Source organism: Micropterus dolomieu, linkage group LG14 (genome assembly GCF_021292245.1).
Source record: "Micropterus dolomieu isolate WLL.071019.BEF.003 ecotype Adirondacks linkage group LG14, ASM2129224v1, whole genome shotgun sequence".
NCBI classification, from domain to species: domain Eukaryota; kingdom Metazoa; phylum Chordata; class Actinopteri; order Centrarchiformes; family Centrarchidae; genus Micropterus; species Micropterus dolomieu.
The window spans coordinates 27,525,982-27,542,184 of NC_060163.1; the positions used below are offsets into that span (position 1 = coordinate 27,525,982).

Consider the following 16,203-nt stretch of genomic DNA (forward strand, 5'->3'; position numbering starts at 1 on the left):
CCAACACACACACACAGCTCAGATATTTGTCCATTTAAAAACAATCACCACCTTTTTACTATTATTATTATTATTATTATTGTGAGAATGAATTATTACAGTAATAATAATAATAATAATTTCTATTAGTATAATAATAATAATAATTAGTGTTGTTGTCATTGGTCAGTTTCTGCAGCTATGACAGTTTATTTTTATTAGTTTTTAAAAATGAGGAAATGAGAATAAAAAGTCTGGAGGACGTTCACTCACCTCCTCCTCCTCCTCCTCCTCCTCCTCCTCCTCTGCTCCTTTTGTTCTCCCCTTTCGTCCTTTTTTCTTCTCTCCATCTTTTTCTCTGTTTGAATTTTCTAGCTGGAAAGAAACGAATCGTCTTGATTTCCTTTCTCCTCCTCGTCTCTCCTTTTTTTCCTCCTCCTGGAAACATAAATCCTCTTTTCTCCTCTCCTCCTCTCTCTCTTTATTCCTCGGCCCGGGCTCGGTCCTCCCCTCGGAGCCTCGGAGGCCTTCGTCCCCAGAAGACAGGAGCGCTGTTACTCTGAAAACCCTGTCTCACTTCCTGTCAGTCCGTCAAGCAGAACTCATGGTACGAGCGGAGACGTCTTCGTCATCTTCATCATTTCCTGCTGCCGACTCACCTTTTGGAGAAGAAAGAACCGAGTTGAGGCTGAGCTCAGCGGAGCGACGGACTTTGTTTGGCAGGATGTTCGTGAAGGTTCAGCTCGGAGTCAAGGCCGGATCCTCGATTGTGGATAAACCGCCGCTCAACAGGGGAGGAGGTCTGAGACGCTGGCCTCAGGTCGTTCCAGGAGCCCTAACCAACCAGCGGCGTCCATCACCTTGGTGACGACCCCACAGAGGTTAAACAGCTGGGACTCCCTGCAGCCAATCAGATCTGAAGAAGCCTCTTCCTCAAAACGTCTTCGAGTGTCTTCAGCTGAGTCCAGCTGTCCTTCATTTTAACCTCTTTGTTTTGTTCGTCCAAGTTTCAGTTTGTCTGCAAACCTTCGGCGCCGTCCCGACGTCTTCTGCTCAGACTGGAGTCAGAGACGGCGCCCCCTGCTGTTTCAGGAGCTGCAGCGTCAAATGTTTTCAGGGTTTTTACAGCGTTCGTTTTCCTTCCTACGACGTGGACAGTGAGTCGCTGAGCGTCACGTGGCGGACACGTCTCCAAAGCTTCAGACGGGAGACACTGAAGCAGAAGGCGCCTTCACTTTCACCAGTTTATGAAAGTTTGGCTAAAATTTAATTGTGTTTGTGTGAAAGTGAACTGGGGACACGAGGACACGAGTGGGACGGGATCCCTCACTGGCTTCCCATCAGCACCACGTACTGCGTCTTTAAATCTTTAAACAGAGTCAGAACAGACCAAACCTGGAATGAAACCAGTTCAGAGGGGGGGGAGGGGGAGGGGTGTAAATGACTGCACAAGGGCACTCTCTCTCTCTGGTTGGTCGGTTCGAGCGCCCGCCTCCTCCCCCTCCTCCCTCTCGCTCTCTCTCTTTCTTCTTCTTCTGTCTCTCCTCACACACACGCACACACTCTCTCACCTCTCCTGTCCTTATATGGTCAGGCCCCGCCCCCTGGCCGTGATGTCGTCAGCAGCTTGGAGGAAGACCCGTGGGGTTTTTGGGTTCTGGCGTCCAGTCCTGTGGGGCCGCAGGGCTGAGAGTTTCTCCTCTGCTCCTCATCCCTCCATCAGCGGCCTGCGTCTCCTCCTCTCTCCTCCTCTCTTTGGGGAAAAGAAAAAAGACACTTTGCTCGCGCTCGATTTGCCGTCCGGACTCGTCTCTGTTCTTCCCCTCGTTCTCTCTGAGGATTTTATTTTCCTTTTTTCTCCTCCTACTCCTTCCTTTCTTTCAACGTGACGGCCAACGCTGAGAGTTTTAAAAATCTCTTTAAATTAAAACTCTTCTTAGTTTTCTTCCAGAGTGAAGTTGAATTAAATCTAAAAAACAGATGAAAAGTTGAATAAACTCCCGGCTCATCTTCGTCGTCCTCTTCCTCCTCGCCGCCGCCGGCCTTTGGACTTCCACAAAACGTCGTCCCTCCAGAAGATCCAGCCTCCGTCTGTCCCGCAGAGCTGCTGATTTTTCTTCTTCTTCTTGGTTTGTCCACGTCTTGCGTCGCTCTCGTGGTCGTGCAGCGGTGACGGTCGCAGCGTCGGGGCCCCGGAGATGTTCGGGATCCAGGACAACCTGCCCCGCGGGGCCACGGCCAGCATGAAGGAGGAGCCGCTGGCTGTTCGCTCCTGGATGCACTCGGCCGGCGTGGTGGACGCCAACACGGCCGCTCAGAGGTAAACTCACCGCCGCCCCAGAGGGATTCTGGGAGCTGTAGTCCCAGCGGACACACGGCCGCTCAGCAGGAACATTTAGATCAGGAGGCTTTAATGTTCCTGATGTTTCTGCAGCAGCGTCCAGGTCAGGAGGAGCTTTAACTTCCTCACACATTCAGCCTGCAGTTGTTCCTCTGATCAGGTTTAACATTTCGGATTTTCTCTGCAGCTGAATTTGGATAAAAAGCAAAGAGAGGTTTCTGATATTAAATATGAAGAAATGATCAAATGTGTTTTTCAGAGTGAAATTTAAATTTTCTCAGATCAGAAAAATATCTTCTGTTCTTCCTGCAGCTGAAAGAAAAATGATCTTTATTTATGTGAGGCTGTCTGTGCTCAGGACGCAGCTCCGGGCTGAGCGCCGCCGACTCATCTAAACGTTATATTTCTCTCTCAGATCACCTTCTGATCTTTTTGGACCAGTTCATTTTAAAGTTTAGCTCGTAATAAGTAAAAAAATAAAATCAGAATTTAAAACCTGTTCCAGGTCCGAAGCGTCAGAAACTCTGTTTCACAAAGATCAATATTTACATTTATTGATAATTATGCAGATGATTTAATAATAATCAGTTATTAAACAGCTGATGTTCAAACTAAATGAATTCTCTTAATAATAATAATAATAATAATAATAATGTTTCATCTTTTAATTTTATTCTGCCGTCTGAATAAAAGCAGCTGTCGGTGCGCGTTGATGTCGGTCGAGCTGCAGATGATGTTTAATATTAGTCATTAATATTCTAATAAAGCAGCGATGTGAGCATGATGATCAGGAGACAGCTGCAGATTTAATATTGATTTTTAAAATGTTCTTTAAGCGTCTCTGTGAGCTGAAGCTCAACATTTATTGAATGAAAGCTGATAGTTACAAGCAGCTGAGACACCAGGAAACTTTATTCTGCACATTTTAAACCTTTTTAAAATTATTTGTTTGATTCATATGAACACAAAGCAGCTGTGAAAAATAATAAGAATAATAATGACGTGTCATTTTTAATCCACATAAATTTAACATTTGAATGCAATAAAGAATAAAAACAGTTCCTGAGAGGTGAGAAATGTTCAGCCTGGAGACAAAGTGATGTTTCAACATTTGAACAGAAAAATTCCAGAAAGTGAATGTTTGAAATGAGAATCTGGATCTCAGCAGATTATCTGAGTTTGTTTCTTACTGACGAGTAAAACAAACAGATTTAATCTGAGCAGAATAAAATCGGTCTGTCCGAGCGTCTGAAGATGGATCCTTCGTTAACATGAATAAAGTAATTTTTTGTTCTGTTTCACACATCATAAATTCTGCAGCTGAACGTGCTGTCGGCTGGAAGCTTCACTCTTTTTGTCTTGTTGTCAGAATGAAGACAGAATAAACTCACACCGCAGAAGCTGAGTGTTTTATTGTAATGAGAGAGAAGGTTGCAGCGGGGTCACGATGCCGTTTGACTCGACTGAATATTTATGGAGCTCCGCGGCAGCAGATTCACATTTTAATATTCCTGCAGTGTGAAACATGTTAACATGATTCATTCACCTGGAGGTTAAAGCCGCAGAGTTTTATCAATATTTAGCTGTTAATTAACATCATGTGATGAAAAGAAACTCTCTATTATTATTAAACATGTCAGAGATTTACTGATGCTGGACCTGCATGGAGCTCTTCTTCTGAGGAGCGCTTCATTTCAACGCCCCTTCAGGTCTCTTGCTTTTTCATTTTTGACCATGCCGTCTCTGTAATGAAGAATTAGTTGTTAACCCACCTGCTGAAATAAAGGTAAAATAAAATAAAATCTCATGTCTGTAGATTTAAATTAAAGTTTCATCCCTGAAAACGCTTCAGTCACTGAACTGGCTGTCGTCAGGTGGAAACCTTGTAACTGCAGACATGAGGGAAACTCTGCACTGAAATGTTTTCAGATGTTTTACCGTGTCAGGAAGCGCCGCGCCAGACACTGGCGTGGTGGGCGGAGTCACAGTCAGCACTGATTGAACGCTGCCCACGTCAAAATGCTACAAAACTGTCATTTGGGACGTGCGGCGGCGTGTTAGGGCCGCATATGTAAAATAAAACAGAGACGGGGGAGGGGGTCCGAGGGTCCGAGAAAAAACGCTGAATTTGTGAGATTAAAGTCATAAGTTTAGGAGATGTGTTTTTTCAGTGCGGCCGAGAGAAGAGCATACGGATGCGTGGTCAAGTATATAAGTCATAGTTCAGCGTGCTGAGGGAAACCCTGTAGCGCCGTATTTCAAGGCTACAGAAACCGAACTCTCAGTCAGGAAGCCGGTGTGTGTTTCCTGTGTGAAACAAAAAGTCAACGTTGAAAGTTTTTATGTAAGTTACAAAAGTAACGCGACTTAACTCACGTGAGTTAAGAAACGTAAGCAATGTTGTTATTTTAACTCAAACCAGGATCGCTTCCTAAACCTTACCAAACTGTGACGCTTCACAATGTTTACCACTAGTTTTATTTTGAAAATCTTACGGACATTGCATTTTTTTTGTTTTGCTAACCTGACCACGGAGCCCTACAGGTCAAAACCAATAGACGAAACAAAGGTTACGCAGGGCGTTAAAAAGTGACGCCAAGGGGTCCGACCAAGCGTCCGTATGGAGAGGCGAGTACGAAGGAAACTTTAGAGACGACTGCAGCGTACAGGTGACGTGTTTTCACCTGTACCTGCGTCTCTGTCTCACTTCACATCCAGTGAATTCACATCCCTGCTGGCTTTGACTTAAATGTTCTCATGCTCCCTGTAACTCTGAAACATTGATCCTGGATTTAGTCTTTTTGCCTACAATCAGTTGAATGTTAAGGTATTTTGTCATCACGTCACTAACCCCTCAGTAAATCACATCAACCTGCTGTCTCCTCATATGTCTAACCTGTCTGTCTCTCAGCGGGGTGGGGTTAGCCCGAGCTCACTTTGAGAAGCAGCCTCCGTCCAACCTGAGGAAGTCCAACTTCTTCCACTTCGTGCTGGCGCTGTACGACCGGCAGGGCCAGCCGGTGGAGATCGAACGCACCACCTACGTCGACTTTGTGGAGAAAGAAAAGGTGAGAGAGAGGAGGGAGGAGCCGGGACACAAACCAAACACACCTCACTGCCATCACCAACACATTCTCCCAATGCACAATACATATACACAGAGTAGAAATCAAACGCACCTATGATGGCCTGCTTTACCCCGCCCCTGCTCACACATTTTTAGAAAATCAGTCCAACACAGAAAATCAGGGACAACCAGGAATAGAAAACAAACTCACTCCTGAGATCAAGTTCACAGGTCTGAGAAATAAAGGTTAGAACCCAAACTCCCCCAGAGGTCACACAGGTCACGTGCTGTGAAAAGGTCCGGGTGGAGCAGAAGTAGAGACCGAGCGCACCCATCAGCTTGTCCGTGTGTGTGCAGGAGCCGGGCGGAGAGAAGACCAACAACGGGATCCACTACAAGCTGCAGCTGCTCTACAGCAACGGTGGGGACGCTTGTTTTACTGCACAGCTCAGCCTGAGTGGAGGCTGTTCAATAGTACTAATGATAATGTGACTGTGTGTGCAGGAGTGAGGACGGAGCAGGACCTGTACGTGCGGCTGATCGACTCCATGACCAAACAGGTGAGAGTGCTGCTCAGTCAGACATCATGTCTGAAAACGTTTCCGGGTTCATGGACGCGTTTCTCGGCGTGAACAGGCTGAAATATTTCGCATATATATCCAGCATGTCTCTCTGTGTCCTCTAATATTCTACCAAAGCCAGACCGAGCAGACCTTAACTATTTAAAGGCTCATATAAACAGTATATATATACATATATATGATATATAGTACATATGTAATAGGGTGGGAACTGATATTATCACGATTTGTCACAATACGATTTTATTGCGATTTTAAACATATTGCGATATATTGCAATTTTTTACCTTTTTCCAACTTCAAATTGTGTCTCCAAAGGAAAACTCTTTTTCTAGTGGACTGAAAAGCAATTCATTTTATTATTATAGTATGTACAATTTATCTAATAAAAGATCGATACTTGACCTTCGTGTATTGATACAATATTGCCACAGAAAATATCGCGATACTCTGTGCTGTACTCTGCTGTATCGACTCACCTCTAATATATATATATATATATGTGTGTGTGTGTATATAAACTGTAGCCGTCAGAGCAGCTCATTAAGACCTATAATCACATCAACCTCTTGTGGTCGTAGTAATTAAGACGGGAGCAAAGGAGGAAGTCAGGTGACCTGGTCTAAAGAAGTTCCTGACCCGTGTGAAACCCAAAGTCAACAGTGACTTCTTTTAGTAAAGTAAATGTTGAGCAGTGTCAGTGCCCACTCTGGAAGTAGAATCTACTACGGTGTGATGTGTTTCTACTTCCTGTGCTGATAACGACAACATGAAGGCCACGTTGTGGTGTTCCTGGCTCCCTGTCAGACTGTTTCAGTGAAAATGAAAGTCTCTCTCTACTGGGCGTGAGAATCCACAGGTAACAGAGAGAGAAGTTGGACCATCTGTTAGCTGCAGTGGTCTGTTGGTTCAGGTGTGGAGAGTGTGGGTGGAGCTGCAGACCTGACTGTCTGACTGTTACTGACGCTGTTGATGATCTGTCTGAAACATGCGGAGGCCTTTACACTCCAGAGTCCAGCAGCGCCACATTCAGAAACTGAGCTAGGTTCACTTTGAACAGCTGCTTCTTCTTTCAGCGTCCGAGCCTCACTTAATCCTCTCATGCTAAAGTTGGTCTTAACATGACCTTGGATCCTAAACCACTTTGGTTAAGGGGACAGGTCCGTCTCTGAGGCTGCCTCCCACCACCCCTTCCTCCTCCACTGTTTAAACACACTCACTAGCCTCTGGCTGTGCTAAGCTAACCAGCTCAGGTGTTTCCCTGGAGTCTCCCTGTGTGGTCACTGTGTGTGCAGAAACTATAGAAATCAGGATGAGTTGAGTGAAGTTCGGGAAACGATGTTTTGGTTCATCACGTCTCGTCTTGTGCTTCAGGTCAGCGTCGACTTTAATATATTCAACGTTTAACCACGAAGACCTGAAATTCTTCCTGATGCTGTGGAGAATCAGACTGTAGGAGACAGGACGTGCTTCCCTACAGTGGAAGGAACTCTTTACATTTGCCTCCATGATCTTTCCTCTGGCGCCACCAGCAGTGTTGGGAGTAACGTGTACTTAAAGTAACTCAGTTACAGTAATGTACTGCTGTCTGGTGTAACGCAGTAATATAACACATGACTAATAAGTGTTGGTAACATTATCCCCGTTACTATCTCAGTACCACTCGTTCCAACACATTCTCCTCCTTGGCACTGGCGACATGGCCACAGTCAGCTCTCTCTCTGCTGCACAGTGCCTCTCATGGAAATCAGCTGCAGCGGACGCGTTTAATTCTAACGAGTCATTCAATTAGTGCGTCTCTAACGAGCGTGCCCGTCAGGCGTCGTTTGCGTGGTGTCATCCGGCCTTTGTGAAAAAGGCTTTTCCTGCGTTTGGTTCCAGCTGTTCCATGTTGAATGTCTGCCGGCTGTAATAAAACATTCAGAGGATCAAATGTTTGCACTCAGCCTGCTCGCTCCGCACGCGCTCAGTTCGCTCCACTAATAGCCAATAATGAGTCCTGACTGAGCCAATCAAACCGGCCTTTAATTGAGTCGTTTCTGCTGCCGACAGCCGAGACGTTCCCTCCTGCAGCAGGTTTTATGTGTGACAGGTGTGTTCACCTGGACTCGTCTCACCTGTGTGTGTTTCAGGCCATCATCTATGAAGGTCAGGACAAGAATCCAGAGATGTGCCGAGTTCTGCTGACACATGAGATCATGTGCAGGTGAGAACATTAACCTGTCCTGGAGAGGACTACCTGCTGGACCCACCATGCTTAAACTGATTTTTCTGAACACAAACCAGGGACAATCAGGTCCTGCTCAGATACACCTGAAGACCAGGTCTGACTGGGACCCTTCCATACATCATCAGACTCTCACACCTGGTCCTCAGTTCATTTAAACCAGGTATGACTCACCTCAGGTCTAGCTGTGACGGTCATCTGACAGCGTACTCAAACCTGGTCCACATACACCTGAGGACCAGGTTTGACCATGGCTGACCTAATTAGACTGTCAAACCTCGTCATCATGGTCATCAGGTGACTTTCGTTCACCTTAACCAAAACTTTTAGACTTGCTATTCCAAATACACTAGGTCCAGGTGTGACCCTACCCGATTAGATAGTCCTGAGGACTGTCACACCTGGTCCTGATAGACTCAAGGACTGTCACACTTGGTCCTGATAGACTCGAGGACTGTCACACCTGGTCCTAATAGACTCCAAGACTGTCACACCTGGTCCTAATAGACTTGACAACTGTCACACCTGGTCCTGATAGACTCCAGGACTGTCACACCTGGTCCTAATAGACTCGAGGACTGTCACACCTGGTCCTAATTGACTCGAAGACTGTCACACCTGGTCCTAATTGACTCGAAGACTGTCACACCTGGTCCTAATAGACTCGAGGACTGTCACACCTGGTCCTAATAGACTCGAGGACTGTCACACCTGGTCCTAATAGACTTGACGACTGTCACACCTCGTCCTAATTGACTCAAGGACTGTCACACCTGGTCCTAATAGACTTGACAACTGTCACACCTGGTCCTGATAGACTTGACAGCTGTCACACCTGGTCCTAATAGACTGAAGGACTGTCACACCTGGTCCTAATAGACTCGAGGACTGTCACACCTGGTCCTAATAGACTCCAAGACTGTCACACCTGGTCCTAATAGACTTGACATCTGTCACACCTGGTCCTGATAGACTCCAGGACTGTCACACCTGGTCCTAATAGACCCGAAGACTGTCACACCTGGTCCTAATAGACTCGAGGACTGTCACACCTGGTCCTAATTGACTCGAAGACTGTCACACCTGGTCCTAATAGACTCGAGGACTGTCACACCTGGTCCTAATTGACTCAAGGACTGTCACACCTGGTCCTAATAGACTTGACAACTGTCACACCTGGTCCTAATAAACTCGAGGAATGTCACACCTGGTCCTAATAGACTCCAAGACTGTCACACCTGGTCCTAATAGACCCGAGGACTGTCACACCTGGTTCTAATAGACCCAAGGACTGTCACACCTGAGTAGCCTGTGCAGATCCCTACCCTGAACTACTGCATGTACTGTAGTACCTGTAGTACCTGTACTGTGTAAAAGAGGTGCAGTCGTGTTTTTCAGAGCAAAGTGAATAAAGACCCTGTGACAGTTTTTATTATTCTGTCTTTGTCTCTGTCAGCCGCTGCTGCGATAAGAAGAGCTGTGGAAACAGAAACGAGACGCCGTCGGACCCTGTCATCATCGACAGGTAACAGATACTGCACACCTGACACACACACACACACACACACACAGTGTTATCATGCAGTGTGAGTTGATGCTGCTGAGTGGATTTCATGCTCTCTTTCACACACGTTATTTTAACAGCGACATGTTTCTCCAGCCCGGCGTGTGTGTGTTATTATATTTCAGACCTGATGTATAAATCTGTGTGTTTATAATTCACATCAACGTGTCGGGGTGTTTCTGTGCTGATAGCGTCCCGAGACATGCTGCCGCTCTGTTCACCAACACAAGCAGAATCCTTCAGTGTCCCAAGGTCAACTGTCCTGAACACAGCATGTTTTTAATAAGACAAAGAATTCATTAGAAAGGAAGAAGGTCATGACCTCACATCACCACCTTCATTCATGGACTCTGGTCTGTGGGTTTGTGGGTCATTGTTTTGGTTAAAGACTGGAGCTGGTCTTTGATGCTGGAGGACCCTACAGGATCTGGTCTGATGGTGAAGGCAATCAGAAGTCAGGACAGGAGAACATTAGCTGCAGCTCAGGCTGGATTCTGCTGCTGGACTTAAAAAACAGGGATCATCCAGAAATATCAGCGTTCACAGAGAGGCTGAGCTGAACTGGTCCGGGGGAGGCAGCTACTTCCCTCCCCCCCTCTCTTCTCTCCCATGAGGAATCATACGCTCTCCTCTCCTCTTCTCACCTCCCCCTCCTCCTCTCCTCTCGTCCTCCCCCTGAGTATTAATCTTATTCCTCCCTCCCCCCTTTTCCCTCTGTCTCTCTTCTCCGAGGCTGTGGAGGGAGGAGGGGGGAGTAAAAGCAGGGGAGGGATGGAGGGATGGATGTGACTGCTGCAGCCTTTTGAAAAGAGAAGTGGTGATATTACAGCGGCTCTTTTTTCTCCCCCCTGCCTGCTGAAATGCATGATGGGAAGGTCTCCTGTGTTTTCGGCGTCGTCCAGTGAACAGGAAACATGTCAGGGTCAGACTCTGCTGCTGAGAGCACAAACACTTTCATCCAGACTCTCAGACGGGCTTTTTATTCTGCAGCATCAGACCAGTTTATTAAACCCACTTTATCTGTTTACAGCGGAGAAATACCACAGAGAGAGAGTACATCTGATTTAAATAATACTACAGTAATGCTAACAGATCCTAGTACTCTGAGGGGAAGGTTCTCAGGTCCAGTTAAAAGACACTGGTACAGAGAAGAAGGTTCTGAGGTCCACTTAAAATACACCGGTACAGAGAAGAAGGTTCTCAGGTCCAGTTAAAAGACACAGATACCGAGAGGAAGGTTCTGAGGTCCAGTTAACGGAAGGTTCTGAGGTCCAGTTAACAGACAAGGATACAGAGAGGAAGGTTCTGAGGTCCAGTTAACAGACACTGGTAAAGAGAAGAAGGTTCTGAGGTCCACTTAAAATACACGGATACAGAGAGGAAGGTTCTGAGGTCCACTTAAAAGACAAAGATACAGAGAGGAAGGTTCTAAGGTCCAGTTAAAAGACAAGGATACAGAGAGGAAGGTTCTGAGGTCCAGTTAACAGACACTGGTACTCAGAGAGGAAGGTTCTCAGGTCCAGTTAAAAGAAACCGATACAGAGAGGAAGGTTTTGATGTCCAGTAAACAGACACTGGTACAGAGAAGAAGATTCTGAGGTCCACTTAAAATACACCGGTACTGAGGGGAAGGTTCTCAGGTCCAGTTAAAAGACACAGATACCGAGAGGAAGGTTCTGAGGTCGAGTTAAAAGACACAGATACCGAGAGGAAGGTTCTGAGGTCCAGTTAAAAGACACAGATACAGAGAGGAAAGTTCTGAGGTCCACTTAAAAGACAAGGGTACAGAGAGGAAGGGTCTGAGGTCCAGTTAATAGACACCGGTACTGAGAGGAAGGGTCTGAGGTCCAGTTAACGGAAGGTTCTGAGGTCCAGTTAACAGACACTGGTACAGAGAAGAAGGTTCTGAGGTCCAGTTAAAAGACACCGATACTGAGAGGAAGGTTCTGAGGTCCAGTTAAAAGACACCGATACCGAGAGGAAGGTTCTGAGGTCCAGTTAATGGAAGGTTCTGAGTTCCAGTTAAAAGACAAGGATACAGAGAGGAAGGTTCTGAGGTCCAGTTAACCAACACCGATACAGAAAGGAAGGTTCTGAGGTCCAGTTAACCAACACTGATACAGAGAGGAAGGTTCTGAGGTCCAGTTAACGGAAGGTTCTGAGGTCCAGTTAAAAGACACAGATACAGAGAGGAAGGTTCTGAGGTCCAGTTAAAAGACACCGTTACCGAGAGGAAGGTTCTAAGGTCCAGTTAACAGACACCGCTACAGAGAGGAAGGTTCTGAGGTCCAGTTAACGGAAGGTTCTGAGGTCCAGTTAACAGACACCGCTACAGAGAGGAAGGTTCTGAGGTCCAGTTAACGGAAGGTTCTGAGGTCCAGTTAACAGACACCGCTACAGAGAGGAAGGTTCTGAGGTCCAGTTAACGGAAGGTTCTGAGGTCCAGTTAACAGACACCGCTACAGAGAGGAAGGTTCTGAGGTCCAGTTAACGGAAGGTTCTGAGGTCCAGTTAACAGACACCGCTACAGAGAGGAAGGTTCTGAGGTCCAGTTAACGGAAGGTTCTGAGGTCCAGTTAACAGACACCGCTACAGAGAGGAAGGTTCTGAGGTCCAGTTAACGGAAGGTTCTGAGGTCCAGTTAACAGACACCGCTACAGAGAGGAAGGTTCTGAGGTCCAGTTAACGGAAGGTTCTGAGGTCCAGTTAACAGACACCGCTACAGAGAGGAAGGTTCTGAGGTCCAGTTAACGGAAGGTTCTGAGGTCCAGTTAACAGACACCGCTACAGAGAGGAAGGTTCTGAGGTCCAGTTAACGGAAGGTTCTGAGGTCCAGTTAACAGACACCGCTACAGAAAGGAAGGTTCTGAGGTCCAGTTAACCGGTAAATAGAGGAAGGTTCTGAGGTCCAGTTAATAGAAATCCGTACTCAAAGAGGAAAGTTCTGAGCCAGAGTACAGAGTAAGGACAGATGTTTCTTTACAGTCTTAAAATACAGAACACGTCTTTGCTCTGCTTTGTCAGATTTCTTTTGGATGATTCATGTTCAGTTCGTGTAAGTCCAGAAGTCAGAGGTCCAGAGGACGGATGGAAAGTTCAGGGCTTGACCGGAGTCCACGTCCCGTTTACTAGCAATGGTTAATGTTGGTCTCCAAGTCGTTACTAGTTAGTTTCATTAATCAATCAATACATGATTATTGTGCAATATTCTGGTTGATTCTGTCCTTTCCAGCTCTCCACACGATCACTACTCTTTACTAGTACTATTTATTCATTACACTTACTCTACATATTTTAATATTTAATATTTCCTTCACCGACCTGTCCAGGGTGTACCCCGCCTTTTGCCCGATGTCAGCTGGGATTGGCTCCAGCCCCCCGCGACGCAGGATAAGCGGTTGACGATGGATGGATGGATCCTTCACATTATTCCTTGACTTTTAATCCACCGCAAGAGCTGTGTGGTCTTTGTTTTGTTGTTTGTTGGCTTTTCATTGGTCTGAATCACCGGTCGTATCTTTTTAGATATTCTATGTGCAGCACTTTGGTAACCTTGTTGCTATATAAATAAAGTGGACTGGATCAGCATGTTGAGTTTGGAGGACCTGGTGTTTCCAAATCTCAGCTAGGAGCCGAGATCCATGAAGCTCTTCATCAGGACACGATGTTTAAGTAAAGCCAGTTGAATACTGTTCTGTCAGTATATACATTTATTAAACACTTGCTGATGCAAATTAGCTGAACATACACAGGACTCTATCATCTGCAAACATGCTAACATGCTAACAGGCGCCAGTCGTTGACACTTTTTTAAACGCGAGTCTCAGTCAGTTTTTCTCTTTTTATGTCTCTGTAGCTTTCAGCCTTTTATCCAGCGTAGCGTCTTTATCAGCGGCTGTACGTGCTGTTTTATTCCTTCCCTCGCGGCCTCCTGGAGGGCCCCGTCCCGCAGGTTGAGCCTCGCTGGTCCTTTGTTCTGTGTAAAGACAGAAGCCTTTGAGGGTCAGTGGTGAGAGCGTTTGAACGTGATGATCCTGAATCATCTCTTCTGTCTTTAAACCCTCAGAAATCCCTTGCAGGTGAGATTTTCGTCTTCCAGCTGCCTGTTTAGCTGATGATGATGATGGTGACCAGCTCTCATCTTTTCACAATCTCGCTCTGAATAGCAGATGTGAGAATTTTTCGGGGGGCACAATCTCCTGTCTGCGAGCGTCTCTGGTGTCTGCAGCGTGGGATTATGGGAGGACGACGTGCTGTCAATCATTTAGCGGGCGTAGGTGTGATTTCCCTCTCATGCTGCAGGTTGGTTTTGGATGGAATCTCATTACCGGCCGCGTTTCAGGGTGACTGACAGCAGAATAATGTTTGGGGCCCCCAGAGGGCCCCCGGCCGGCTAAATGTTAAATGTATGAATGCATGGGAGTCAATGGAGAGATGAAGTGTAGCTGAATATTTTTTCTTCCTGGGAAACAGAATGAGGAGTGTGACCCTGAACACACCGCGGCTGCTGTTTCTCTGCTCAGACACAAAGAACAGTTTACAGGACGACTTCACGTCATCTGTCACCTCAACACGCTGCTGCAACAACAGAGACTGCGTTAGTGAGTCAGCTAATCAATTAGAAAACTGATCACTGATCAGAAGTCAGCATGCTGTTGTTAGGATGTGATCATTCACTTTTATTTGATCCAAATAAACATGTTCAGTATAAATATTTTATTCATCAATATCGAGATCATCCTTATTATAAATCATTTATGTATTTATAAATAAATTCAGCCTTCTCACAGCAAACTGGATTATTAATCAATGATCTCCTTGGTCACCCCCGCCTACATGGCCTCCCCGGTCTCCCTGTCCTAACATTATATTACATTAACTCATTTAGCTGACGCTTTTTATCCAAAGCGACTTACAATTGCTATACGTGTCAGAGGTCGCACGTATAGCAATTGTAAGTCGCACGCCTCTGGAGCAACGAGGGGTTAAGTGTCTTGCTCAGCGACACAGTGGTGGATGGATCACAGTGGGGGATTGAACCTGGGTCTCTCACACCAAAGGCAGGTATCTTATCCATTGCGCCATCACCGCCCCCAACATTGTTGTTTTAAACTGACGATCCTGGTTCATATATGTTTTGAAGCACTCTCAGTCTGCGAGACCATCCAGGAGCTGGTTTAGACTTGGTTTTAAGGATCAGGATAGAATCAGATTTAGACTGGGGTCAGGGTCCAGGAAACGCATTATGTCAGTGAGGGTCCTCACAAGGACAGAAGTACAAGGATGAGTGTGAGTGTTAGAGGTGATTTATTGATCGTCTTGTTCATCATTAGACATCAGACGCTGTGATGGAGGAGACACACACTGACTACAACCAAATCTCTCCTCTCCTCTTTAACCTCACAGTCTGATCCTCCTCCTCCTCCTTCACTCAGAGCGTCCTCTTTATTTTCTTCTATCCTCGCTCCTATTTCTCCCTTTAACTCCGTCACTTTTAATGAGGAGAGAAGGAGCAATGAACAAATAGGCCGACAGATTCAGACGAAGGAAGGAAGGAAGGAAGGAAGGAAGGAAGGAAGGCTGAAGTGAATCTCCTCCCTGTAATTGGTATTTAACAGGTGTTTCCTTCCCGTGTGTGTGTGTGTGTATTGATCGTCAGTAAGCGTTGCCGGGGGCGACGGATCGTTATTGATTTACGATTTTTAAAAGAACAAAGGTGTGTGTGTGTTTTTCTTTACACACACTGTTTCAGGAAGCAGCTTTACGTTGCATCAGACGGCCTAATTACCTGCAGAGGCCTCTCTCTCTCTCTCTCTCTCTCTCTCTCTCTCTCTCTCTCAGGTTGATTGACAGCTGTGTGTTTTGTTGTTTGTTTATTGTTGTTTCCTTTAACGAGCTCCTAACGAGGCGTCTGTTAACGAGCTGATTGAACAAGCTGTGTTTAACCTCCTCTGATGATGTCATTGGCGTTACCTTCAGCTCAGGTGTTTGTTTCCTCAGAGGAGCCTCCTCCTCTCCTCTGCTCCTCCTCTCCTCCTCCTCTCCTCTGCTCCTCCTCTCCTCCTCCTCTCCTCCTCCTCTCCTCTGCTCCTCCTCTGCTCTTCCTCTCCTCCTCCTCCTCCTCTGCTCTTCCTCCTCCTCCTCTGCTCCTCCTCTCCTCCTCCTCTCCTCTGCTCCTCCTCTGCTCTTCCTCCTCCTCTTCTCTTCCTCCTCCTCCTCTCCTCCTCCTCTCCTCTGCTCTTCCTCCTCCTCCTTCTCTTCCTCCACCTCCTCCTCTCCTCCTCCTCTCCCCTGCTCTTCCTCCTCCTCTCCTCTACTCCTCCTCTGCTCCTCTTCTCCTCCTCTTCTCCTCTGCTCTTCCTCCTCCTCTTCTCTTCCTCCTCCTCCTCTCCTCCTCCTCTCCTCTGCTCTTCCTCCTCCTCCTTCTCTTCCTCCACCTCCTCC

General features: G+C 46.5%; 1 protein-coding gene across 2 annotated transcripts in view; it reads left to right on the forward strand.

The window, feature by feature from the left end:
• Window positions 1-2,177: 2,177 nt before the first annotated feature.
• The window catches only part of LOC123983432 (transcription factor COE3-like), a 59,598-nt gene continuing 45,572 nt past the window's right edge, over window positions 2,178-16,203 (forward strand). For both annotated transcript variants that reach the window (XM_046069686.1, XM_046069689.1), the window contains exons 1-6: window positions 2,178-2,299; window positions 5,232-5,388; window positions 5,745-5,808; window positions 5,892-5,947; window positions 8,101-8,174; window positions 9,652-9,720. In XM_046069686.1, coding sequence (XP_045925642.1) covers window positions 2,178-2,299; window positions 5,232-5,388; window positions 5,745-5,808; window positions 5,892-5,947; window positions 8,101-8,174; window positions 9,652-9,720 — 542 coding nt within the window. The remainder of the gene's footprint in view (window positions 2,300-5,231; window positions 5,389-5,744; window positions 5,809-5,891; window positions 5,948-8,100; window positions 8,175-9,651; window positions 9,721-16,203) is intronic.